The 26,116-nt window shown below is 44.6% G+C and overlaps 3 protein-coding genes across 3 annotated transcripts; 2 read left to right on the top strand and 1 right to left on the bottom strand.

Moving 5' to 3' along the window:
- Positions 1–3,346: 3,346 nt before the first annotated feature.
- On the top strand, positions 3,347–4,916 carry N7508_009795 (zinc-dependent alcohol dehydrogenase; the record flags this gene model as incomplete). The annotated part of the gene is made up of 5 exons (XM_058467858.1): positions 3,347–3,458; positions 3,542–3,637; positions 3,712–3,939; positions 4,005–4,585; positions 4,638–4,916. 5 exons carry the CDS (start codon positions 3,347–3,349, stop codon positions 4,914–4,916), a joined length of 1,296 nt encoding a protein of 431 aa, XP_058315704.1.
- Positions 4,917–5,352: 436 nt separating this feature from the next.
- On the bottom strand, positions 5,353–5,964 carry N7508_009794 (cupin domain-containing protein; the record flags this gene model as incomplete). Its single annotated transcript, XM_058467857.1, has 1 exon — positions 5,353–5,964. The coding sequence occupies one exon, from the start codon at positions 5,962–5,964 to the stop codon at positions 5,353–5,355; it is 612 nt and encodes a 203-aa protein (XP_058315703.1).
- Positions 5,965–11,168: 5,204 nt separating this feature from the next.
- N7508_009793 (uncharacterized protein) lies at positions 11,169–11,568 on the top strand (the record flags this gene model as incomplete). Its single annotated transcript, XM_058467856.1, is given in 2 exon segments — positions 11,169–11,190; positions 11,207–11,568. The coding sequence occupies 2 exon segments, from the start codon at positions 11,169–11,171 to the stop codon at positions 11,566–11,568; spliced, it is 384 nt and encodes a 127-aa protein (XP_058315702.1).
- Positions 11,569–26,116: the final 14,548 nt, after the last annotated feature.

Genomic DNA, 26,116 nt, shown 5'->3' with positions numbered 1-26,116 from the left:
TTGACCATTGGCGTTCCGGGACTTGGTCAATCAATCAATCAATCAATCAATCAATCAGTCAAAGTTCTATTAACCTGTTGCAGCCTATCTAGTATCGAATAGTTATTTAGGCGCTTCTTTCCAGTTGAAACAAGAACTCGTGTCCCGTACGCCTGATCATGCTCCAGTACAGAAAACTAGGCTGATTCTCGAAATAAGAGAGAGCACCAGCCCTATATGTGGTCCAAATAAGCCAAACCCGTACCCAAAATAAGAAGCCCGTACAAATAAGAAATCCAGTGTTAGGAAGCACTGAATACAAATGCTTGCGTGGATGCACTGTCCACCTCCCCTGTCCTTATCTCCTCTCTCCTATCTCACATCCCATGAGACACCTCTCGATCTAGATAACAGCCAATTCCTGCTGCAGCAAGATCAAACCCCGTTCTCCGAAATCCTCACTTTAGCCTCAATTGCTGGTTATCGTTGGTCGGGCCGAGCGTAGGCTTTAGCCTAGTCCGGCAACGTGTATTCGAATAGCGTATCAAGGTTCTCTCTATTAGAGTGCGCCAAAAACCGCAAAACCGCAAAATCGAACCGACCCAAACCGCACTTGGTTAGGTTTTTGGGGCTAGTTCTAAAAACCACTGCGGTTTGTGGTTTCTTAGGTTCAAACCGCAATGGTTTTTGGGGCCCCAATGGGTTGTCAAACAAAGCAAACTTCAAGCGCTAAATCACATGCTGTAGTGGTGAATCCCGTGACAGTAGCATATTGTCGAATCTTCGGAATCCCTGTACCGACCAATTGGAGATATCAATGACTCTGAGTTGTATTACCCCTATTACGAAGCTATTTATACCTAGTATAATGACTAATTCCTTGGTATCGGATCTATAGTATCTTCGGTTTCATGCAGTATTCCTAGACCTCGGCAAGGACCGCAAGGGTCCGGTCCGGTCTTGCGGTCCTACAAACGGGACAAACATGTAGAACCCCGTGATTTACATAATTTATGAAGAATCTATTGGTATTTTTAAGTATTTTACTGTCATACTTTGTTATATATAGCCTAAATATATTCTTTCCAGAAATTTTGAGTACTTTTCTAGAAATTACTTATGTGCATGATTTATGTTGAAAGGATCAATTGTCCTTTATATCTATTAATTATATACAAAATCCGTATTATGTCTTAGTCTCTTTGGAATACGCCCTAACGAACGCCTCTAAATGTCAAAATTAGGTAGAGGGATCTTATTATTATCAATAGCCCTTCTCTTCCCTAGCGCTCGTAGGCTAGGCTGCTTAATAGATACTTCTGCAGAAGTTTCTATTGTAAGATCTTCCTCGTTATCGCTAATAGGATCAAACTCTTTATCCTCTTACTTAGCATTATCCTGCTCCTTCTTCGAATGCTTCTCTTAGGTAGAGAGGAACTTATCTACTAGCGCAAGCTACTTAGACTATATATCAAATCTGGTTGTATATATAAATATTATTATGTCCTAAATAGTCTATAGTCTTAATAAGCCCCGGCGATAGTGGTATATATCCCGAGCAGAGTTAAAAAGTCTCTCTACCCTAGAGCCGCTAGCTAGAGTTATAAGGATATCTCGGGCAAGGCTTGCTAAGATAGGATACTCTGCCTTATAAGCCTTCTAGAAGACTAGGGGTGTTAATTGGACAGTACCTAGAGAGATATAAAGTTAGCAAAAACAAAGATTTGATATACAATAGGAGAGAGGGATATTAAACTTACTACTTCTAAGATACCTTGTGAGTTCATCTAGAGTAGTCGGTCTTGACTAGACAGAGGTAGTAGGTCTTAGAAGTATATTAATATCAGAGATATTGTTACTTATTGACTAGGAACTTGACATTGTCTATGCCTCTATATAGCGCTTCTAGTAAGGCTAGATATAAGTCTCGAGGGACTCCTTATACCGCGGTGCCTAGTATTTCTCCTATTCTAGTGTTAAGAAGAACTTAAGCTTATTTCGTGGGCCTAAGATAGTGTCAGGACCCTCGACTACTTATGTTGGTACCTGAGGCACGAGTGGTGCCTCAGGAATCGTGGCAGTATAGTACTGCTCACCGCCCGGAAGCTGGGCCAGCCTGTATTTAGTTCATCCCCGCTGACCCTGGGAAGGGTCAGCGTTCAGTCTCTTCTACAATAGAACCATATTGTACTACACGTCAGCTGAGGCTTCTACTTCGCTTACCTAACTAAACCGGAGACTCTGCGTGGTCTCACAACAGCCTACACTGGCATGCTGCATTTATCCCTTTGCATGGGTTCGGAATGAACTGTAATTTCTTTCGGCGATCATACTCTCATAAAAGAACAGGTAAGCTCGCTCTAAAGATATTTCTCAACACGCTGGTGCAGCTAGATTCCAAATTGGCTTCCATGCTTTACAAAGGGAAATTGTTTCTGGAATCCTAAGTCGAGATACGCTAGTCCTAATACGGATAGTTTAGACGCAGGGGCTGTTACGTCAAGTTTACGGAGTACGGTTCTTTCAAAACATAAATACCTTAGATGTAAATTATACGCATTGCAAGCAAAAGTCTGTTAAATGTATGATTACTGATGTAATGTTGCTGATTGGAATGAATCGCAGTGAATTGTTATGCACATTGTAGGCAGACCATAGTCGTGTGTAGGTGGCCGGCAAAGCATCGCCGATTCTTCGGAGATGACCGCCTTGGGATTTCGATTACAGTACGTCTCGAAAGTAGTGTCCCCACCCACAGTCATTCGTTCATTCTCGAACCCTAATTGCCAAGATACACTAGTGCGTACTTAGATTTTTCCGAGCAACCTCCTTGTCGTTGAACCAACAGTATTGGGTCATACAGAGCGTTTTCAAAATTTCGCCTCGTCGTAAATTACCTGTAACATTAATACATGACACCTCGACGCCCACCTCTGAAGATCATCACCCTCTGGTACTAGGTTTATTGACAATCAAGCATAAGTGGTACCACTAGAATGGCAGGAGCTTTTTAGTCCCATGGCACCTTCAGAGGTCTATTCATATCGATGAGAATAAAATGTGGAAGTTCTATGAGCCCCAACCAGTCTAGAACCACGTAGAAGCAAAGCGTATTTAAATCTAGATGGCCAACGACGTGTATGACGTGAATATGAGATTCACGATCTCAACACACCCCTTCGCTTCACAGGTTTGGTCGAGATGCGATCATGGTGATGTAAACATTGAGACACAAGGAAAATGTCAGAAAACCCGAAGACGCCTCGCTATCCGGTGAGTTATATATACCCTTCCTCTATCCGGGTTATCAAAGCGCCCGATCGAAAACCCATTGATCAAAACGAACCATTATATTCGGAAATAAACTATGTCTGCCTCGATCACCACAGATGTCAGCAACTATGGGGCTCGGGGATACGGCGACCTAAGCCATAAGATGAAAGCTTTGACCTGGCAAGGGAAGAATTCGGTTAAAGTTGGTCAGTCATCCTGCCTATCACAACTTTCACTTCACTTTGACCATTTTGAAATTCGATTTTCCTGCTTATACAATTTGTTATAGTGGAGACGGCTCGCCCGAAGATCATCGATGAAGGCGATGTCATACTTAAGGTGACGGGCAGCACTATTTGTGGGAGTGACTTACACCTGTTCCACGGTATGTCGCGACTTTGTAATAGTTAATAAAATGCTAGTGGATCTGCTAATAAGGTATCTATTACCGGTTTATAGAGGCCATCCCAGATCTCCAGAGAGGTGATATTCTCGGCCACGAGTTCTGCGGTCTTATCGCAAGCGTGGGGCCGGCAGTAAATAAGGTTAAAGTAGGTGATCGCGTTGTGGCGTCGTTCCAAATTGCCTGTGGGGAGTGTTATTATTGCAACAAGAAGTTGTCCTCAATGTGCGAGCGGACGAATTCGAGCGAGGCTGCCTGTAAGCTATATGGGCGTCGCACAGCCGGTATGTTTCCTCTCTAAACGGCTATATTGATATTAGTTAGACTACTATACTAAGACCTATGTTAGGCATGTTTGGCTACTCCCACTTTACGGGGGGTTTTGCCGGTGGACAAGCGGAATATGTTCGTGTCCCATACGGTGATATAAACCTCCTTCAGCTGCCTAACGACGTCCCCGATGAAAAAGGTCTTTACCTTTCTGATGTGCTAGCAACATCTTGGAACGCTGTTGTTGACACTAGGGTTGAGGAGGGTGACACTGTGGCAATTTGGGGAGCTGGCCCAGTTGGACAAATGACAGCTGAATTTAGCTTCTTTAATGGTGCTAATAGGGTAATCCTTATTGACGGCGGCCATGGAAAATGGCGACTAGACTTTGTCAAGAAGATTCTACCGAAGCTCGAGACAATTGAGTATACGAATCTCCCAAAGGGCGAGTCTGTTACCTCAACTCTGAAGAAAATGTGTGACGGCCGCGGACCTGATGTGGCAATTGAATGCGCCGCAGGCGAGTATACGAAAGGATGGGCTCATTACTTCGAAAGATTACTAGGTATGGAAACGGATACATCTGAACTCCTTAACGAGATGATTACCTCTGTCCGTGGGTTCGGGCGTTGTGGTGTTACGGGCGTATATACCGGTTATGTGTGTGATGCCTGTCCTATAGTAGAATAATTCCACTAACGTGTCGATATAGTGCAATCATTTTAACATCGGTTCTTTAATGGAGACCGGGATCCATCTCGCGGGCAATGGACAAGCTCCTGTGCAAAAATACTGGAATGACCTCTTGAAGTATATTCGGCAGGAGCAAATCCACCCCCTGCATATGGTCACTCACCGGTTTAAGCTCGAGGACATGGAGACGGTCTACGATTTATTCAACAAGCGTGACCCGGGTATACAGAAGGTTTTCGTCCAGACAAAGTTTTCGGCGCCTCCAACACCAGGAGCTCCTACGTTAACAGAACTCTGAGCTTCAAGGATGGTTAAAAGCTAACAAGTTTGAATGTTTCACATTGGTTTCATGTCTGAAATATCATTTTCAAGTCGGCGCTTCAATAACATAATGTGAAAAGGGGTATATTTATTAGAGTCATATGGCAGTAAAAAATCGAGATATCTTTGAAATAATCACCTGGAATCAAAGGAGCGTGTCACATAATTTCGCTACTTTTTATCTGAAATGAAACTTCAAGAGCTTCCTAGGGAGCTCAAAATAAAATGAACCTTCCTATACTAGACTACTGTTCTAAGAGAAAAGGACTGCGTGATATGAATGCACTCTGTATATAATTCCAGAACTTTTTAAAATATTGAGACGGGATATTTGACAATACTTAAAACATTTAAACATGGCCAACTTTTGTTCAGCAATTTCAAACAATACCGCCATGCCACGTAATTTTTTTTCAAGTCTCACACAGAGATAAATTCAAGTCCTGACCAACGATCTTTCCGTCTTCCAATCGCACCTGTTCGATAGGTTGAAACACGAAAAAGACACGTAAAATACCAGAGTTCTCTTGCTTTTCAGTTATATTCCGCCAAGCATGAGCTGTGCCTCGTTGAACAAACACATCTCCCTTTGCCATTAATCTTTTTTCACCGGAATCAAGGACTAATTCTGTAGTGCCATCAATTACGACACCATAGTCGAGGGTCGCTGTTCGGTGCATCGGGACCTCTGAACCCGGAGGTACCTCAATAATTGTGCAGGAGGTGCCGTTTGGCGGATTCAAAGGCGATGGATCTGAGAGCAGAGAGTGATAGTGCTCAATGTCGAGATTGCCTTTAGACTCCGGGTTTGCAGAATTTGGAGGAGAAAGCCCTTGCACAGGAAATGTAGTTGTGCTATAGGCTAGAGCATAGTCTGACGTCGTGGGCTTGCCGGGGGGAACCGGGAACCCAGTAAACGATACCTGCTCCCCGACCGCGTCGCTAAAGATAGCTCGGCCGCTTGTAGAATCATGTGTTGTTATGATTCGACGAAGCGGCTCGGGCTGTCTTTGTCCGACTGCCATGTTGAAATCAATATCAAGACAAGAATAGGGCGAATACCTGGAGGATCATACGGCACTTGATTAAGGCTGAGAAATATTGCAAATTTGATCCCAGCACCGCTCGACACTTATATTATCAGCTTTGAGAGGCATATGACTCAAATTTAAATCATCGTATAGTCATAAAGTCAATAATTGATCAATGTCTCGTTATAGGATGAAGGTATCATTGTGATTTTCAATTCACCATTGGTCGCTTTACCAAGGTCTGGAGACCTAAGGAATGCTTTTCTCCACATAATAGACATTGAAAAACTGACAGCCAGCTTGTCATCTTAAGATCATTATCACATCATTCAAACCATAAATTCATGAGCACACCATGGAATGAAAGTGAGCATTTGCACAGCATTGGGAGTGCATGGGAGTTCGCGTGTTCAGCAAAGTCGTGGAGACTGCCTTACATACTGAACCGTCAATTGAACATGGGAGTGGCAAAGAACTTTGCTTCGAGGCCCTTTAGGCTCTATAGTTTGGCTTGTTTGCATTACTATGGAAAATTCTAGTTCCTTGGTTTGCTAATACAGTTACGAGACATATGTTCGTACTTATCAAAGTAATTTTCAGTAATGATTTGATATACTTGAATATTGATATTCCGGGTCTATTCCTGATATAGAGTAATGGGTTCTGGCATTAGGGTTGGATAATCAATCGAAGGGTGTAGGTGTGTCACGGACTCTGTGGGGGACATGTATCACATCAGTATCAACTCCTGTGGACTACCCCGCGTCTTGCTAGCGTATCCCTGTAGAGTCGTCAGCGCCGACTTACCGCCTCTTTTAATAATGTTAAATAAGTCCTTCTTGGTAAACCTAGGAGTTCCCCAAGAATCAGTCTCTGTATCAAATATATATTGTAGTGGTGAATCCCGCGACAGTAGCATATTGTCCAATCTTCGGAATTCCTGTACTGTATCCGACCAATTGGTAGACCTCGGCAAGGACCGGGACCTGACCATGCGGTCTTTGGTCTTTTTCAAAGTAGTCAGGACCGCACCACGGTCCCCCGTAGTCCTTTGCGGTCCCCTATACGGTCCCCCATACGGTCCCCCGCAATTTCATAATTATGCCAAGACCTTCCTTTTTTGGCCGTATAAACTGATTATTCAGCCGCGCTTTTTACTATTATTTAACACTGTTTTGGTATCTACACAAATTTTGATAATGAATCAGGTCTAACAATCAATAAAATAGTTGAAACTACCTTGTATCTGATTTTATGAAGCTTGGGATTAAGTTAATTACTAATAAACTTTCAATTTCGGACTATTGTGGTTGACATTTTAGAATTTACTTCTGATCATACAAAGATATATATATTTTCTATATAGGAGCACTTATACGCTTAGGAAGAGTCGTGACTATTAATATCCCTAGCCTAGATTTCTGACGGCCGTTAGAATTTGAGCCTATCTATTGTCTAGAAACTGTTAATATCCCTACTAGATTTCTAACAGCCGTTAGAATTTAAGCCTATCTATTGCCTAGAAACTATTGATATCCCTACTAGATATCTAATAGCTATTATTATTTAGGCCGATTAATACGTGTTAGATATAGATTATTTATAGGATCTAATAAGTTCTACTAGTTCTTACGGTCTTTTGGCGGTCCTTATCTAGTCCTTATATAGTCCTTATAGTCTTTTAGCGATGCTTATATAGTCCTTATATAGTCCTTATAGTCTCTATATAGTCCTTATAGTCTTTTGGCAGTCTATTAGCGGTCCTTATACGGTCTTTATATAGTCCCCGCGGTCTAAGACCGCATAGATCTAAGTAGAGTAGGTCTTATTAGCCAATTACGGTCTATAATCTAGTCTATTCTATCTGAAATCATCTATCTATTATTTTCTTGAATATGAATACCCCTTAGGATTCTTTTGCCTAGACAAAAGATAATAGTATATCTTGACTATCACTCTAAAGCCACACTGCCTACTATCTATTAATTATTTATTAATATATCACAGAGCCACGTATCCCAATTCTCGGATAATTATCCCTTATCTATCTTTGAGGACAACCTAGTTGATACACTCTCCTTCCTTATATCTAATAAGCTATTTAACCTAGACAGAGGCGTAACACCAATATCTATGTGAGACCACGCAGAGTCTCTGGTTTGGCTTGGTAAGCGAAGTAGAAGCCTCAGCTGACGTGTGGTACAATATGGTTCTATTGTAGGAGAGACTAAACGCTGACCCTTCCCAGGGTCAGCGGGGATGAACTAAATATAGGCTGGCCCAGCTTCCGGGCGGTAAGCAGTACTATACTGCCACGATTCCTGAGGCACTAACTCGTGCCTCAAGTACCAACATAAGTAGTCGAGGGTCCTGACACGTACCTAGCACTAGGTTCCGATGCTTATTGCCGACCTTAGTTATTATAATATAATTATCGGGCGGATATAGTTCGAGAAGCATAGAGTTTTGCTTGATTGCTATAGATAATCTAGCCTAAAGAACCTACCCTTTTCGAGAGCGTGGCTAGCAAGATACCTATCCTAATACCCTAGAGAATACTAAAATATAAGACTTAGCCGGAGGCTAGGCATTATCAATATAAGAAGTCTATACGACTATAAAAGAACCCTTTTTATAATGGAGGGTAGGAAAAAGCCACTTTTTCCTATAAGACCAATTATAATATAGTGGATCTTATCTATAAGATAAGATCCCGAACCAATAAGAACCGAGATCTCGGCTATAACCGAATACCTTCGGATACTATCGGCAATAGAAGCTAATAGAAAGAACTAGAAGCATCTGCTGATAAATCAAATTACCAATGCTGATAAATCAACTAGGTGGCAAGAGCATTTGCCACCTAGGGGAAATAACATAAATAGAGAGTGATACCCCGACTGAAACAAATAACTATACTCTTCTCTCTCACTTTATTCTTCTTACTCTCTTCTTTATTACTTCCTTTCCTCTTATCACATGATCCTATAACCCTGACATCCTCAGAGGCATTAGAAGGATGCCGATCGGAGAGACTAGCTCTTTACGAAGGACCTCTCCCGAGAATAGACAAGAAAGCCGAGATAAGACCCTCGTATCGTGGAACTTGCTAAGATATATAGATCGATATAGGAATTGCTAGTCCTAAGAAGTGATCCGAAACCCTATCAAAAGGCATGGCTAGCTTTAGATCCCCAAAGGAAGCTCCCTATAATTAAGATTGCTATAATCGGAGGTTCCGGATTCTATCGCTATCTCTAGAAACCTAAAACCGAGATCTTTGTTACTAGTCTCTACGAAATCGATCGAATTATCGAAGAGAAGCAATATTCTCTAGAACTAGAGAAGTTAGCGGAGGAACACATAATTAGAGACACGATTCTAACCGAGTACCTAGAGTACGTCGATATATTCTCGAAGAAAGAATCTAATATATTACCACCCTACCGAGGGTTAGTAGATTATCGAATCGAGTTAGAAGGAGAAGTAAAGCTTAGATATTATCTATTATATAAGTAGTTAGCCGAAGAACTCGAAGCGGCGAAGTAGTATATTATAGATAACCTCTATAAAGGTTTCCTTATACTAAGTATAGCTCTTTTTACGTCACTAATCCTAATAGCTCGAAAACCTAAAGGAGGGCTTAGGTTCTATATCGACTATCGCAAGCTAAATACTCTTACGAAGAAAGATCGATATCTATTGCCTTTGATCGATAAATTGCTATAATAAGTTAATAAAGCGAAGTTTTTTACGAAGCTCGATATTCGATAAGGCTTCTACCGTATCCGTATAGTGGCCGACTCCGAAGACCTTACAACGTTCCGAACAAGGTATAGATTATTTAAGTACAAAATAATACTATTCGGGTTAACAAATAGACCCGCCACTTTCTAGCGGTATATTAATATAGCACTTGGTAAATACCTTAATAGTTTTACGACTACCTACGTAGATAATATCCTGATTTACTTAGAGAGCTACGAAGATCATATCCGCTATATTGTGAGACCACGCAGAGTCTCCGGTTTAGTTAGGTAAGCGAAGTAGAAGCCTCAGCTGACGTGTAGTACAATATGGTTCTATTGTAGAAGAGACTGAACGCTGACCCTTCCCAGGGTTAGCGGGGATGAACTAAATACAGGCTGGCCCAGCTTCCGGGCGGTGAGCAGTACTATACTGCCACGATTCCTGAGGCACCACTCGTGCCTCAGGTACTAACATAAGTAGTCGAGGGTCCTGACAATATCCCCCTCCTTAGAGACCACGTCCCTGGGGTCTTGTAATGGAATGGGCCTGTCCAGTGGCTTTTTCGGTCCATTAAAACCATGCATGGCAAAAACCTCTAGCTCTTTCCTGGGGAAAATCTATGCAGGGAAAGGTATCCGATGCCGACTGGCCTATTTTTCGTTCTTGCGCGAGGTATGTGATTGGCGTAGTGAGAAAAGGGTCTTGATACAAGCCTTTTTGCGGGGAAACCCGTAAGGCTGAGAGTAGATAGATGCACTGTTTGCTTGAACTGTTTGCTTGATATCAGGGCCAGGCAACACTTCTTGCGTTGCCAACATAAAAGGCCCCTTTCTCTCTCAATTAGTTCTTCTTCTTCTTTCTCCCTAGCTAGTACGCTTGTATTGCCTGTAAGTCCCCTTTATTTCACTGCCTCTTCCTATCTTTATGCTCTCTCTGCTCGGTGTCAGCTTTGAGATCAGTTGTGTGATTAGTTTGTCCTCAGTTTGTTGTTACTGATATTTCTGTGGGCTGGGGCATTTTATCTCCCTCCTTCGGAGGATCGTCCCTGATCTTCGATGTCTTTTGCTGACTGGGGCATTCTATAGTTCGAAATGCCGCATACTCGTTTTCCCTCCTCTGACGAGGAAGAATTTTTCCGCGTCGCTGCCTAGCAACGTCGTGCTTCCGCTTAGTAGGCCTAGCCCGCTTCCCGTCGTTAGTCTAGTGACTCGTCTCCTGTTGTCTCGCCTGGACATCGCGGTCAACAATCCCGTGGCCCTGCTCAGCAGACCTAGCCCGGGAATCCTTATACCCCCTCTCCTCCGGGAACTCGCCGATCTAGGGCTTTTTCAAACTTGTCTTACCGTGAGCGTCAGGAGAATAGGCAGGCGTCTTCTGGTGGTGGCCGCGAGCGGGCCCGGGCTTCGGCCCCGGTTCCGACGAACGCCGCTGCTAGTGGATCGCCCTCGATGTCTTTTCGCACGCGCCGCGGTGTGACTCCCCCTAGTTCAAGCTTCCGGAGTTCCGAACACCCCTAGTCGCCCGGTTAACTCTAACCCTACGACCCCGGTTATTGAAGCGAAGCGCATGAAGCGTCCGCGGTACAATACTAAGGAGCGCGCTCGCAAGTGTATCACCTGCACCGGAATGGGCAGAGTGTGTACTTGGTCGGAGGATTCGAACGGGAAGGCCCTGCCGCGTTGCGACGACTGCACTGATCGAAACAAGAAGTGTAGCGATATCCCCTTTTCCACCGAGATCCTGGACCGTTACTTTGCCGCCCTGGCGGATACGTCTCCTGCTATAGATGTTGCCCCTGTTAATGGGCCCCGTGCTGATTTCCTAAAGGCTGTGAAGCGGCATACCTAAGAGAGTAACCGCGCGGCCAAGGATAGCAGCAAGGAGACTACCCTAGTTGTTAGTAGTAGCAGGGATTCTCGTCGTTGTACCGGTTCACCTCGTTCGATGGTTTCCGTAGTACGTGATCGACAGGACGCTGGTGGTCGACGTCTAGTTAACGGGCCCCGTCCGACTGCCCCTTCTTCCGATAACCGTGGTAGAAGTGAGCCTTCTCGTCGGGATCGTGCTGAGAGCCCTTGTGTGGTGGCTACTTCTAGTTCCACTGGCCCTTCTCGGGAGAGTTCTGAGGAACCCCCTCGCCGTCGTCCTCTGAAGCGTTTCTTCTAAAGGAAGAAGAAGTGAGCGGTAGTAGGCCCATTTTTCTTTTGTTTCCTTTGTCCCTGAGCCTTAGGCATAGCATTAGGACTAGACTGATATCGGCAGTCCGTGGAGTATGCTATCCTTTCCTTGAACTTCTGCCTCTTCTCTTTGTAGGTTTCAGTTAGTAGATATCTAGCGCCACTATATTCTCTATAGTAGCTAGGTCTTCCTATGTGCATTCATGGTTAGGGTACCCTTCCCACTTCACTAGATACTGTCTTGGCGGGGTGCCACGGTGGGCTCGAATCTCTTCGATCTTGTATTCCAATTGGTTTTCCACTAGAACTGGCCTAGGTATTTCGTCCTGCTTTTCAGGATTGCCGTGGAATTTCTCGAGGAGTGACATATGGAAGACGGGATGGACTAGTCGATACATTGGAGGTAGTCGAACGCGGTATGCTTGTTTTCCGATCCTGTCCGCTACTTGGAAGGGTCCGATGTATTTCACATCCAATTTCGTGGAGACGCGATGCGAAACGATGTGTTTTGCGCGTAGCAAGACCTATTCGCCAATGTGAAATGATATATCGATGTGATTTTTATTATAATAACGTTTTATGTCCTCCTTGGACTAGGTCAGCTTCTTCAGCATGAAGGATCTTCTTTCTTGGATATCCTTCACCCTTGCTACCGCATCTCTGTGGTGCTCCTTTGGATAGATGTCAACACTGATCCGTAGGTCAGGTTTAAATCCCTGGAATGCCTCGTACGGCGATGTTCTAGTAGCGCTATGCTTTGCTTGGTTGTAGCATATCTGCGCTAGCGGGAGGTAACTGGCCCAGTCGTCTTGGTCCTAGTTAACATACGATCGGAGGTAGTATTCTAACGTCTGATTCTGCCGTTCCGTCTATCTATCGGTCTGTGGGTGGAATATAGTTGATAGCCTTCGGTCCGTTCTTAGTAATGCGCAAAACGACGACTAGAATTCGCTTATGAATAGGCTGCCCCTGTCACTGACTAGGTTTTCTGGTATACCTAGGATTGGTATCACTTTGGAGAACCATAACTGGGCGAGTTCTTGCGTGTCAATGTCCTTTGTATATAGAAGATACAATGCGTATTTCGTACATAAATCAACTACTACTAGGACTGCGTCATATACCCTACCGTCCTATTTTGAGGGAGGCATGCTAGTGATAAAGTCCAAACTAACCTATTCCGCTGGTCGGGATGGCACTAGCATGGGTTGCAAAAGCCCGTATGGCTTATGCCGCCTAGTCAAGTTCCTCTGACAGGCTACGCATTCTTAGACGTACGCACGGACGAAGCTTTTCATATCGTGCTAGTAGAAACGCTGGCCGATGGCTTCCTGAGTCCGTTTTTCCCTATAATGCCCCCCTTGCGGATTATCATGGTGCACTTTTATGATCTCTTGCCGTAGGGCTGGGTCATTCGGCACGTATACTCGGTGGCCATGGCGTAAAAGTCCGTCATTTGTCTTGGTCCACGCTGTGCCCGCTAGTCCAACTAGCCCATCCTTATGCGCCCGTCCCTCTATCTTACTGAGTTTATCAACGCTAACGGGATCCAACGCTTGCGTATACTTGATCAACTCAATAAGTGAGGGTCGCAATGAGTCTGGATATGCCCCTATTCCGTCTATAGCCTTTGCCGCTAGCAGACGGGGCATTCGACTGCTTGAGTCGATCTAGTCCTCTTGACCGTACTGCGCCTGTTCTCTCTTCTGGAGGTCTTCGGCTGACAGTCTTCCTACACGGAGGACAGGGCTAGTCCGTGAGGGGCCTTCGTGGGTCGTCACCCGACGTAGGCGCGGCAATAGAAGTCCATCTATTCCGCTCACTATGATTCTACTAATCAATGGTATCTCGTTAGGGTCCGCAGCCCCATAACTCTGCCGGATCTTTCGTTGTAATGTGGGTAACATTGAATTATCCGCAGTTTCGCCTTCCTTAGGCGCGTAATCCGGACGCCGACTAGGTATATCCGCTGGATTCTTCTTGCCGGACCTATATTCGATAACGAAATCGAATGCCGCAAGGTATTCGGACTATCTTGCTTGCCGCCCACTTAACACCTTTGTGGTCATAAAGTAGCGTAAGTTAGCGTGGTCAGTCAGGACTCTCACTAGGAATTTGCTACCCTCTAGGTAGTGCCTCCATTGCCTGAATGATTCTACAATAGCTAATAGCTCTGAATCATGCGTCTCGTACCGGGTTTCTGGCCCGATCATCTTCCGAGACCAATACGCAATAGGGTGCCATCCCCCATCCGTAAACAACTGGCTTAGTATACTCCCGAGTCCGAACCCCGACGCATCGCACTCGACTAGTAGGGCTAGTTCGGGGTCGAAGTGTCGGAGGAATGGCTCTTCCGTAAAGGCCCTCTTTAGCCTTTCGAACGCGTCTTGCGCTTCCCGAGTCCATTAGAACCCGTCTTTCTTTCGGTTGGCTTTCCTAGCCGTTCTGCCGTGGGTGGTAGCCGAAATGGGTATGCAGATAGCTGAGAACCGTTCAATGAAATGGCGGTAGAACCCGGCGTACCCTATAAACTGCTAGACGTCGAACGCACATTCAGGGATAGGCCATTCCTGTATGGTTTTGACACGTTCTTTTTCCATACTTACCCCTTCTGGGGTGATCACAAACCCAAGGAATGTGACCGAATCGGTATGGAAGCGGCACTTGCTACGTTTTGCGTATAGCCGGTAGGTACGTAGCCGTCGAAAGACTTCTCGAACATGCTCGACATGCTCTTCCTCGTTCTAAGAGAATATCAGGATGTCGTCTAGATAGACGACACAAAATTGGTCGAGGAGGTCACAAAGCGCCCTATTGATGTACGCTTGGAATGTGGCAGGGGCATTCGCCAGTCCAAATGGCATGACCGTGTATTCGAAATGGCCGTATCGCGTACGGAACGCCGTCTTCCATTCGTCTCCCTCCTTGATTCGGATCCTATAGTAGGCATCCCGGAGGTCTAGCTGGGTGAAGATTTTTGCGCCCGATAGTCGGTCTATTGTCTCGCTCACTAGCGGTAGGGGGTAGCGGTTCTTGATAGTAATGTTGTTGAGACCCCGATAGTCCACGCATAACCGCAAAGACCTATCCTTCTTCTTGACAAAGATAATTGGTGCGCCAGCTGGACTCTGGGAAGGCCGAATCTATTCCTTGGCTAGTATTTCATCAATATAGTTTCTCAGCACCCCCAGCTCGTTCGGGGAGAGAGGGTAAATTGGCTGGTGCGGTGGCTAGGCGCCCTCCTCTAGTTCGATGGCGTGATCCAAATGTGTGGACTGGGGCAGTTTGTCCGCGCCTTCCTCGCTGAAAATATCTTCGAAGTCCCTATACGCTTCTGGGATGGTTTCGCCGTCGTCAATTACTGTGTGGAAGAACGGCACTAGGCCATCTTTGTCCGATGGCCGTGGGTAGACAGCTATGACGAATGCTCCGAGCGCAGCCTCATTATAACATACCGCGGCGGATATCCTGAGGAGCTGCGTAGGTTCATTGTCACGGTAATTCCACGTGTGTTCTTTGTAATTGATGTCGGGGTTGGCTGAGATGAGCTAGTCGTATCCAAGAATTATGTCGTACCCTTGGATTTCGACTGCCTCGCACGTAACAGGGTCTTCTCGAATAGTTCCTGCGCTGTCGGTTATTTCAAGAAGTAGCTCGTGCGCTCCAAATGACCGGACAGTCTATTCGTTGATGGCCCTGACCGTCCGCGGTATAGCTTCGCTATCTAGGAGGTGTTGTTTGGCCCATTTTTGGTTCACGAAACTTGCCTCTGCGCCGCTATCCACAAGGACGCTTACAGGGATGCCCCTGTCGGCCAGGATAACAACCGCTTCGCAGACAAATGCCTTTTCTCTATCTGAATGCGTCTTGGCGGCCCCGAGTGCGATTGCGGCAAGGTTCACTAGGGCTGTCCATTTTTTGGTACTTCGACGGTGGAGGCTCTGAGGTCCGTCTTCTTCCTTGTGCAGGATCTAGCGAGGTGGCCTATCTCTCCGCAGTTGAAACAGGCGCCATCCTGCACCTTTCTTTTCTTGGCTAGGTCAGTCGAAGTGCTATGTCGTGGTGTCGGATCCTGTCGTGATCCGTAACTGCCCCTTCCTCGTCCTCGACCTTTGGTCCAGAAGGCAGGGTTACGGCCGAAAGTGTGTGGTTGGGGCTGATTTCCCCGGTCCGGTGGAATAGCCCCTTTGGCGTCCTTCCTTCGGTTGGACAGGGCCAGTCGTCGGGCAGGGATATTGTTCTCGACAGCAGTGAGATGGTCGATATACTCTGTGAGGTCTATTTCTCTCTGGACGTCGAATTGCTCCCTCCTTTCTTTGATAGAGGGTAACACCGAGTTACGAAGCCGGGTGTAGATTTGAATATCGCCTGTCCGTTCTTGTTCTTTCATCTGGCCCTGGTACTGGATTAGGCGCGCAGCGTATTCGCGGACAGACTCAGTTTCTTTCTGAGTGGCTAGGTCGAATTGCTCAGACATAGCTTCTTGTAGATTCTTGTGCTTGTTGATCAATCCAATGGCCTAGTTCTTCATATCCCTAAAACGAGGGGTATCGTGGGGAAACTTGACCTTGTATAGCTCCTTCACCTGGTTCGAGCAATGGGCCAGCGCCTATCGCGTCTGATGAGGTTGGTACTCGAACCAGTCTATACAAGTATGGTCAGCCTCGAAGAACTCTTCTAGTGAGAAGACCCATCTTCGATACTCGTCGTTGTCTTTTGCCTTGTAGATCACTGGGTTAGGCTGATCCCGCGGTTTCTTGATACCACGTCGGCGTAGGGTGAACAGGGCCTTCCGATCAGATTCCTGGTCGGTAGCTTGTGGCGGTCGATAGTCATTGAGCTCGAATAGCTCGTCGGGGAAACTAGTTGGTGGCATAATAGCTTCTTCGCCGAATGCGACAGGCGGCTGGGTTGTCTCCGATTGCGACGTACTTGCTGGAGTAGACGCCCTTGTCGGTGCATTGCTAGGTGCAGTAAATAGCGCATTGCTGGGTGCGAGTGGAGGTGGTCTCATCTCTGCTTGTTGTGTGAGATGGCCCTGCTCTCGGCGAAGTTGCTCCATGACCCGGGCTCTCCGTAGATTATATGCTTCTCTCTCCAATTCCTCTAGTTCTCGTATCTCCTGTTCGGTGACCGCTCCCTGAGCTGCCCTAGTTGTGGAAGATTGTTGTTCGATTATTGGCGTTGGTACCCGGAGAGGTATTGGTTCGGCCGGCGGGAATGGCCCAGTCGGTTCTTGGGTGGTTTCCATGGTCGAGTCTTCAACGCTTTCGGTGACCTGAGGCCTAGGGTCGTGCCTAGCTGGCCCATTCAAGGGGTCCTCACTAGATTGGCTCGCTTGAAGCCCTTCGGTGAGGCGTTGGGAGCGACGCGAGTTCATGGCTTGTTGGTGAGGTTCTACCGGGCAAACCGTGTTTCGGGGAGCGTTCAGAATTGTGAGACCACGCAGAGTCTCCGGTTTAGTTAGGTAAGCGAAGTAGAAGCCTCAGCTGACGTGTAGTACAATATGGTTCTATTGTAGAAGAGACTGAACGCTGACCCTTCCCAGGGTCAGCGGGGATGAACTAAATACAGGCTGGCCCAGCTTCCGGGCGGTGAGCAGTACTATACTGCCACGATTCCTGAGGCACCACTCGTGCCTCAGGTACCAACATAAGTAGTCGAGGGTCCTGACATATATAGAGTTAGTCCTATAACGACTTCGTAAAGCAGGAATTTAAGCTAGTCTCCCGAAATACGAATTCTATACTACCGAGACGAAGTTCCTAGGTTTTATCGTGAGTACCGAAGGTATTACGGTAGACCCTATAAAGGTAGAAGCTATTACAAAATAGTGGTTACCTACGACTATAAAGAGTATATAGTTATTCCTAGGATTCTGCAACTTTTACTAGCGATTTATTAAAGACTATGGTCGGGTTACAAAACTATTATATTAGTTAATAAGAATTGATACACTATTCGAATAGACTATGTAGTGTTAGGAAGTATTCGAAGAACTAAAGGGACGATTGATTAACACCCCTATCCTAGCCTATTACGATCCTACACTTATTACTTGGGTCGAGACTAATGTATTAGATAGTGTTATAGGCGCTATACTCTTATAGTAGGGAATAGACTCCTAGTAGTATCAATATAAGAAGTCTATACGACTATAAAAGAACCCTTTTTATAATGGAGGGTAGGAAAAAGCCACTTTTTCCTATAAGACCAATTATAATATAGTGGATCTTATCTATAAGATAAGATCCCGAACCAATAAGAACCGAGATCTCGGCTATAACCGAATACCTTCGGATACTATCGGCAATAGAAGCTAATAGAAAGAACTAGAAGCATCTGCTGATAAATCAAATTACCAATGCTGATAAATCAACTAGGTGGCAAGAGCATTTGCCACCTAGGGGAAATAACATAAATAGAGAGTGATACCCCGACTGAAATAAACAACTATACTCTTCTCTCTCACTTTATTCTTCTTACTCTCTTCTTTATTACTTCCTTTCCTCTTATCACATGATCCTATAACCCTGACATCTTCAGAAGTAGCACCTAGTTATATACTTTTCGAAGACTATAGCCCTAGCTAAACGGAATTATGAAATATATAATAAAGAGCTACTAGCTATCGTACGCGCCCTTAATAAATAGCGACCTAAATTAGAAGGACTATAGCGAGAGGACTATTTTGATATCCTTACTAACCACTAAGCTCTCGAATATTTTATAAGTTCGAAGAAGCTTAATGCTCGTTAGATTAGGTAGAACCTCTCTCTATCCTATTTTCACTTCTATATCTAGGAAATAGAATATATTAGCTAATATACTCTCTCGAAAGGACACGCCCTATATAGATAAAGGACGAACTCTTACCTTACTACTAGTAGACTACGTCGAATAAAGTCCTCGAACTACAATACTTACTCCGGTTATATTAAGTATCCCTACGGACGTTATTAAAAGAGTTAAATTGTCGAATCGGATATACGTAGGCCTTAACGAAGAACGGAAGCTTGCCTATATTATAGAGTCGACCTATTAGAAGATTTAGGATAAACTTCTATTATACAAAGATAGACTAGTAGTTCTAGATAAAGGAGACCTCCGAGCATAACTACTTAATAAGATTTATCGATAACTATCGGTTACTTACCCTAGAGCTAAGAAAATAAAGTAGTTAATAACAACCCGATACTATTAGCCTAGCTAGTTAGCTAACGTATCCCGGTATACCGATAACTATATAGTTTATAAGAGGTCTAAAGCTTGGCGAGATAGGACCCTAGGACTTCTATAGCCCCTACTAATACTAGAGAAGCTATAGCAATATTTGATTATAGATTTCTAGTTATTCCTAAAGGATCGGAGAGGTTTCGATACTATTCTAGTAATTATATACCGCCTTAGTAAGCGGCTAATATCTCTTGCTTATCACAAAATAACTAGTGCGAAAGAAATAAGTTAGTTATTTATCGATTATATATTACGCTAGATAGGCCTCCTAGACTCTATTATATTGGATAGGGGTGGTAAGTAGACCTAGACATTTCCCATGGGACTAAGTCCCATGGGAATTCCCACGGAGGTTTAGTCCCACCAGACCCACTCCCATGGGACTAGATTTTTTTTTAGTTCCACCATGGGAATTCCCATGGGAGTCCCATGGGAGTATAAAAATTTCCCATGCATGCATTAAGATCCCAAAAGAGGTGGATAAATTGCTGAGTTATCCCGATAAAATACCGTCATTTATAGGTGTTTTGGTAAGTATCAGGACTCACCAAGCCCTCCTGACTGTAGATTCATCCTGACTGTAGATTCGTCCAATATAGACATTCGTCACCTAAATTCTAATTAATCACACTTTCTGACTTACCTCAGAAAGTGAGGCTTAAGTCAGATATATCTACATCCAATTAATCCTGATTTAACCTAGAATGTAAGGCTTTTGTGAGCACGCAGTACACCAATTCTGATATCGCTAGCGACTTAAATATCCGCTTTCTCACTATTTTAAACTCTTTCTTCTTTATATTTTCATGGGAGGTCCGCCAAACGGAGAGACTTAGGTCTCTCCAGCCGACCTCTAGAACGATAAGGACCATGCCTTCCGCAAGGTCAAGCTCTATGTTGAGTTCTTGCCCTAGATCTTATCGACACGGAGCTTGACCTTGCGGAAGGTGTGGAAGTTGGTTAGGCATAAGAACTAGGGCAAGAACTATCTTACCAACTTCCACGGCCTAGACTTCACTGTTATCGTCAAATTCTTATTCAATGGTGAGCCCTTAGTGGCACTGTGAATACGCTGTTATTAGTATTTTCACTTTCTTTATTTTATACCGCAGTAAACCCAAATTTCATGAACCAACTTTATGGACTCTACGTATGTTTGTAGTCTTATTTAGAGACTGTACGTACTATAGATTAATCATTATCCCGTGCCTTAACTTTCTGACTTAAGTCAGAAAGTAAGGCTCTAGATGTCAATAACCTTATAAGTGCCTAATTAGGAAGGTATATATGCCTAGTACCCCCGTTTTCAAACCTTCTCTTCTATTTTCCCCACCACTCTTACCTATATAAGTGACGTATCTCAGAATTTGAGGCTCTTTCTTCCCTCCCTTCTAGACTTGGGTATTCCTAGCCTATCTCTTTGACTTATGTCAGAATTTGAGGCTCTTTTATTGATTATTGCTAACGCCACTAGATCACCACTCTAACCTACGCCCACCTCTTTGTTCCCCCGCCATTGTCTACTATCTACTAACTACTTCCCCCTCTTCTCTCTCCACCACCCGCTATCATGGTATCGACTAGGCGATCTAAGTAGATCGGTACTATCAATTACTCCCCGGATTTTATTAGCAGCCTAGAGAGCTCAGCCTCTAAGCTTGCAGGTTGTTACGGCTTCCCTTCCACCGCACTGTTCCACAAGATCTATTCTACCGACCCTAACTTCTCTCACTCTAGGCGTATTATCGATGGTTTCGCAGCTGATCGTGCCAACGTATTCGACCATCCCTACATCGCTCCTAGGAACAAATAGGTCCGATTCTCTATCGTGAAGTAAGCGTTTGAAAATACTGTCAAGTGGAGTTCCGCCCTCGCTCACTCTGATCCTCCTTAAATCGGACGCCATAATATAGATGCCTCCTCTATCTTCGAAATTCGCACACTCTGGTGGATAGTGCGCCTTATAAGAACCCGAAACAATGATATATTCAGAGTATCGCAAGTGACCACCGCGCCCTTCTTATTTAATGCAAAAGACGTTCTCCACGCGTGGAAGACTCTTATCTTCTTTGCCAACAATATCAAGAAAAACAAGGACTATATCAATACAGCACCCTAGTCTTCCTAGGCCGTTATGCCTAAACTTGTTACTAACATACGTTCAACTACAACCACAGCTACTATAGCAAATTCGTCTAGTGTGGAGAATTCCATTGTGCTTGAAAGCCTTCACAACGATCCCCTTAATGCTGAAGATTCGTTGCTACTAGATATCGACCTCCTTAATATATCACTTTTCGATGGCGCTAGGTACCAATCCCTACTTACTAGAATTGCGGATACACTAGCCCACCCTATAAAAACCTTATTGGTTCGTGGCCCACTTATCCTAGCCGACCGTGATAGCTTAGTCGAGGCTCTCACAAAAGGGCAATAGGCATAGAAATATATACTTTACTAGGCTCCGTCTACCAAGATATCATAGGCACTAGACCTCCTAGATGAATTGCAAGCCCTATCTTCTAACTAGCTAATCTCCACAAGCGAAACACTAGCTAAAATTGCTAATAAAGAGGCTAAGAGGCACGCTTACCAGGACCGTTAGCTAAAGGCCACTCACAACAATCGGCCCTTATATATCCCGGACCTACCCGATTAGGTCTAGCAACAACGCTCTAGTATTACCGTCTCTACTACCCTACCAAGCTTCAATGATAGTCTAGCCCATGCCTATATCGCGACTGATTCTAATAGCAATGCTATTATCGACCCCCTAAACACGTATAGAGTGCCTCCCACGACTCTTATGCTATAGCAAGCCACAGCTACCTTATAGATACTACACCAAGAAGTAAGTCTAGTGGCCGGTGGAATTATAGCCGATACATGCGGTTTAGGAAAAACACTCATAGCTCTATCGCTTATGTGGCACGCCTCCTAATACCAAACGGTACCCACCAATTCAGTCACCTTCCGACCTACTCTAATCCTAGTCCCCTCTTCGTTGATCGACATATAGGCGAACGAAATCCAAACTTATTTCGGCGATACGATTACCCTCTAGGTGTTTCACGGTTTTATTACCCGCATAGGCGATACTTCACGGAAACAGCAGACCCTAGATACCCTTACTCGACTCCAAGAGAAGCTTGCCTTGATAAATCCTAATAAACTCGCTACTAGTCGCACTATCGTCCTTAGTTCATACACAACATAGGCTAAACGCACACTTATAGAGATTCTTGCCGATAGTACTACGAAAACTCCCTCGAAGCGTGTCAATCAGGACCACGATAGAGATATTTCGACACTAGACCAAGACTACTAGAATAAAGATAACTTAGATATTATAGAAGAGGACGACGGCTAGGATCACCAACCAACTAGTTCTCCCCTCACTTCTCCCCTTATATCTCCCCTTAGTTCTCTACCAGGGACTCTATCTATGATTTCTTCTTACGAGGAGGCTGTTGAAGCCTTGGCCGCTCTATAGGATAACGATACCTCCACTCTAGTAGCTTTCAAGGCTGATCTCTAAAAGTCTAGGAAGAAGAACGTCCGCCGTCGCTTCGAGTCACTGTTAGATTTCTATTTTGAACGCGTGATTTGCGATAAAGGTCACCGTGTGAAGACTATCTCCTCCCGCTAGCACTATAGCGTGTCTGCCCTAAAGCGCAACTCTATCTAGTTCCTCACTATAACTCCGATATAGAATAAGCTATTGGATATCGCGGGATATCTTAGCCTTCTCTAGAAGGAGGAGTGGGCTAGTATTAAGGAGACTCTAGCGAAGATTCCACCCACCGCTTAACCTAACGCCAAGGACGACCTTCTTTCCTAGTATCGCCTATAGTCTTAGGAGACAGAAATTCTAGCCTCCCCGTCTAAGCGACCGTACCACCTCCTAAGCCCCCCCTCCAAAGGACTTATGTCAATTGCTACGAAGTCCTAACTTACCCTAACTAAGGGATATTGGGTCCTTCTAATTATCCTTCGTCTTAGTTGCCTTCGCAGAGAGATAGGCGAATAGATAACCGGTGCTAACGGAGCTACTTTATATATTAGATCCGATATTCCCGACCTTACTATATAGACGGTGGAGTTACGGTATGCTACGTAGGCGCAACGTAAGCATAATAAGGTCTATCATTTATTACACAAACGCCTTAAGAGTTTCTAACCCGAAGAAAGCAGCACGGAGTCCCTGGATTCGGGCTAGACTATGGATTGGGCAATGTTCCGACGTCTATATTACCTAAGCGTTTCCCCGAAGTTGGACCTATTTCTATAGAATGACCCTACCAACGTGTTGTCTACTAATATTTCCAACTATATCTCCACGGGTTCCGACCATGGCTTTGGAGTGTTCTAGGAACGCATAAGTGAAGATCGTAGTGCTCGGGTGCCGACTTGTCGGGCCGCCTAGGCTATCTACCTCGCACACGAGAGCCTACGTCTACGCTATCTATTACACCTTCTTGCCACCGAGGGTGTATTTAATCTAGTGGGAGAACGCCCCCGCTTCTTAGTGTTTTGGAACTAGCCAATGACTTTGTGGGTTGTGTCTATGTTCCTTGATACCCTTTCGCTCGATTTTGTGGAGATCCGCGTAGGCATGTCCACAGAACTACGCACCGCCGCCGTGACCCGCTTTATAGAAGCCGCCTCGACGACCTAAGTCCTCCTAACAATATACAATTGTGGGTCAAGTGGCCTAAACATATATCACAAATGCAGCCGAGTCGTCCTGTTTGAGCCCGCGCTAAACTACAATTCCCTATTTCAGACTATTGGGCGCGTCTATCGCCTTAGACAGTCTACTACCTAGAGTGCCTGGTTACTGTTCCAAGACCACACTATTCAGAGGTGGATTGAAGCGAACTATACTAAGAAGGTCCTTCCTTAAATTGTAGCTCAATTCCGGGATAGTCTAGCGACATACGTTGAGACACTTCACAATGCGATCTATCACAAGACCCAACCTCCCCCTAGTTAGTGGGTATCGCCATAGGCTAAGCCTCCTACGGCCAATGAAGATAGTAACCCCGTTCCCCTGGACTAAGCAATAAAAGCTAGTCAGCTTGAAGCTGAACTACTCAACGTCCCCCGACTATCTAAGATACTTCTTCGTGACATACTAGGCGTCGCTCCAAGCTGTGCTGCACGAACCGATTTCGAGGACTATCATAACCTAGGACTCGTGTATTTCACTAACCGCCGGTTCTTTGACATTGACTACTTAGAGGTTAATAGTGTCTCCCCACGGATACCGATACACTTATTAGAAGCTCCTCAAGCCGAGCCTGCTACACTAAATCCCAGGGCTAAGAAGCGAGTGTTTCCTACGGATAGTGCTATAGATAGCGCAGCAGCTTACGGTCTAGATATATGGCCACGCGATGTATCAAAGGAATATAACCCGTGTACTATTTAGGCTGACTTTGGTGGGGACGGGGCGTGTAATAACTAGCCTATCCCTTGCGCTAGTTTCGAGAAGCTAGCCCTCTCTAATAAGTCTGATTCAGACGTGGACTATGATTAGTCGTCTTTTGAAGGTTCCTACGACACTGATTCTTGGTCCGAAGACTCGATCGTTTTCTTTTTCTAGGATATGAATGATAGGTGATATGGATAGACTAGTATTAAAAGTTGTAAATTAACAAAAAAAAATTGAAAATTAAGGGGCCACTAGCTCGATCATAACAATTTCACTTTCACTATAGAAGGGACCTTGTATTCTGACTTAAGTCTGAAAATCTGCGATTGAATCTTGCTGTCTAGAGCCTCTCTTTCTGAGATAAGTCAGAAAGTGAGGCAATTAATAAAGGTGTAACGTTTATATACAGTGGTCCCACCACTGATATATATATATATCTGAGGCCTTCGTTTGACCTAGGTCGGAGGATTCAAGCTTTTATAAGCATCTAGTATAATTGTTCTTAAAGTAACATTATCGTCTATTAGATTATTAGGTTACTTCCTCCCTTCTTTCCTTTTATATTCAGTACCTAGGCTCTTTAACGTCTTCTATAGTCAAAGCATTTCTATAAACTCTTACTACCTATTCACCGGAAGTCTTTTCCGACGGGGGTAATTAGTCCTATAGGAATTCCTATAGGACTAAAATAGGAATTCCTATCGAGCCTGCCAATTATACCACCATCTATTATAGGGCTACTGTTTATTTTATGATATATCTTTTAATACCCCTCTCTTCCTAACATTGTACCTCCTATCACGCCTATATAGACTTTACTTAGTAAGACCTTCTCCTTCCTATTCTAATACTAAAGTCAATATATCTCAATCAAGTCGGTTTTCTGACGCCGGCACTTCCTTATAGATCCCAAGTGATATACCTAATTTCTCCTCACTCCTCTTAGATAATCAAACCCTTTTCTTCGAAACCTTCGATAGCCAGCAAACAACTACCTCTTTACTAAATTCTGAATTCGCTACCCCTACTATTGCTCCTCTCACTCTTGAACGCGCTAGCCCCCCGAATAAGAAAATCTGGATAATCCGAACCGAAATAAATAAAGACCATTTTATTTAATAGTGGATACAAACATAGATAGGGGAGACACCGTACCTACTTCGCTAGGAAGCGAAGCGTACCTCGAACGCTTAGGATCATTTTGACCAAGTCGCCTACCACACTTCTGGCGAGCCAATGGTTTTATGCCGGAAGTGTGGGTAGGCACTTCCTCACCCTTAGTGGACCTCGAATAGAACCAATTCTATGAAGCGTTATATCAAAGCAGGCAAGTGTCAACAGTCTTCTTTAATAAATTCGAAGCAAAGAAATATTCATGAATCGTTAGAATTAGCGGTATCAATACCTCTTGCCTACCAATTTCGAAGTAATACTAACGGTTTAACTCTACTAACAGGCTCAACATACCCAATCTTCAAAAAGGGCATTCGATATCGATCGGTGGAATCGTCTATAAGTCACGTTAATTGCTAAATCCTCGCTCCTA

This window comes from Penicillium antarcticum (genome assembly GCF_028974205.1).
Source record: "Penicillium antarcticum strain IBT 31339 chromosome Unknown utg000009l_segment0_segment0, whole genome shotgun sequence".
Lineage (NCBI taxonomy): Eukaryota > Fungi > Ascomycota > Eurotiomycetes > Eurotiales > Aspergillaceae > Penicillium > Penicillium antarcticum.
This window is presented reverse-complemented; position numbering and strand designations above follow the sequence as displayed.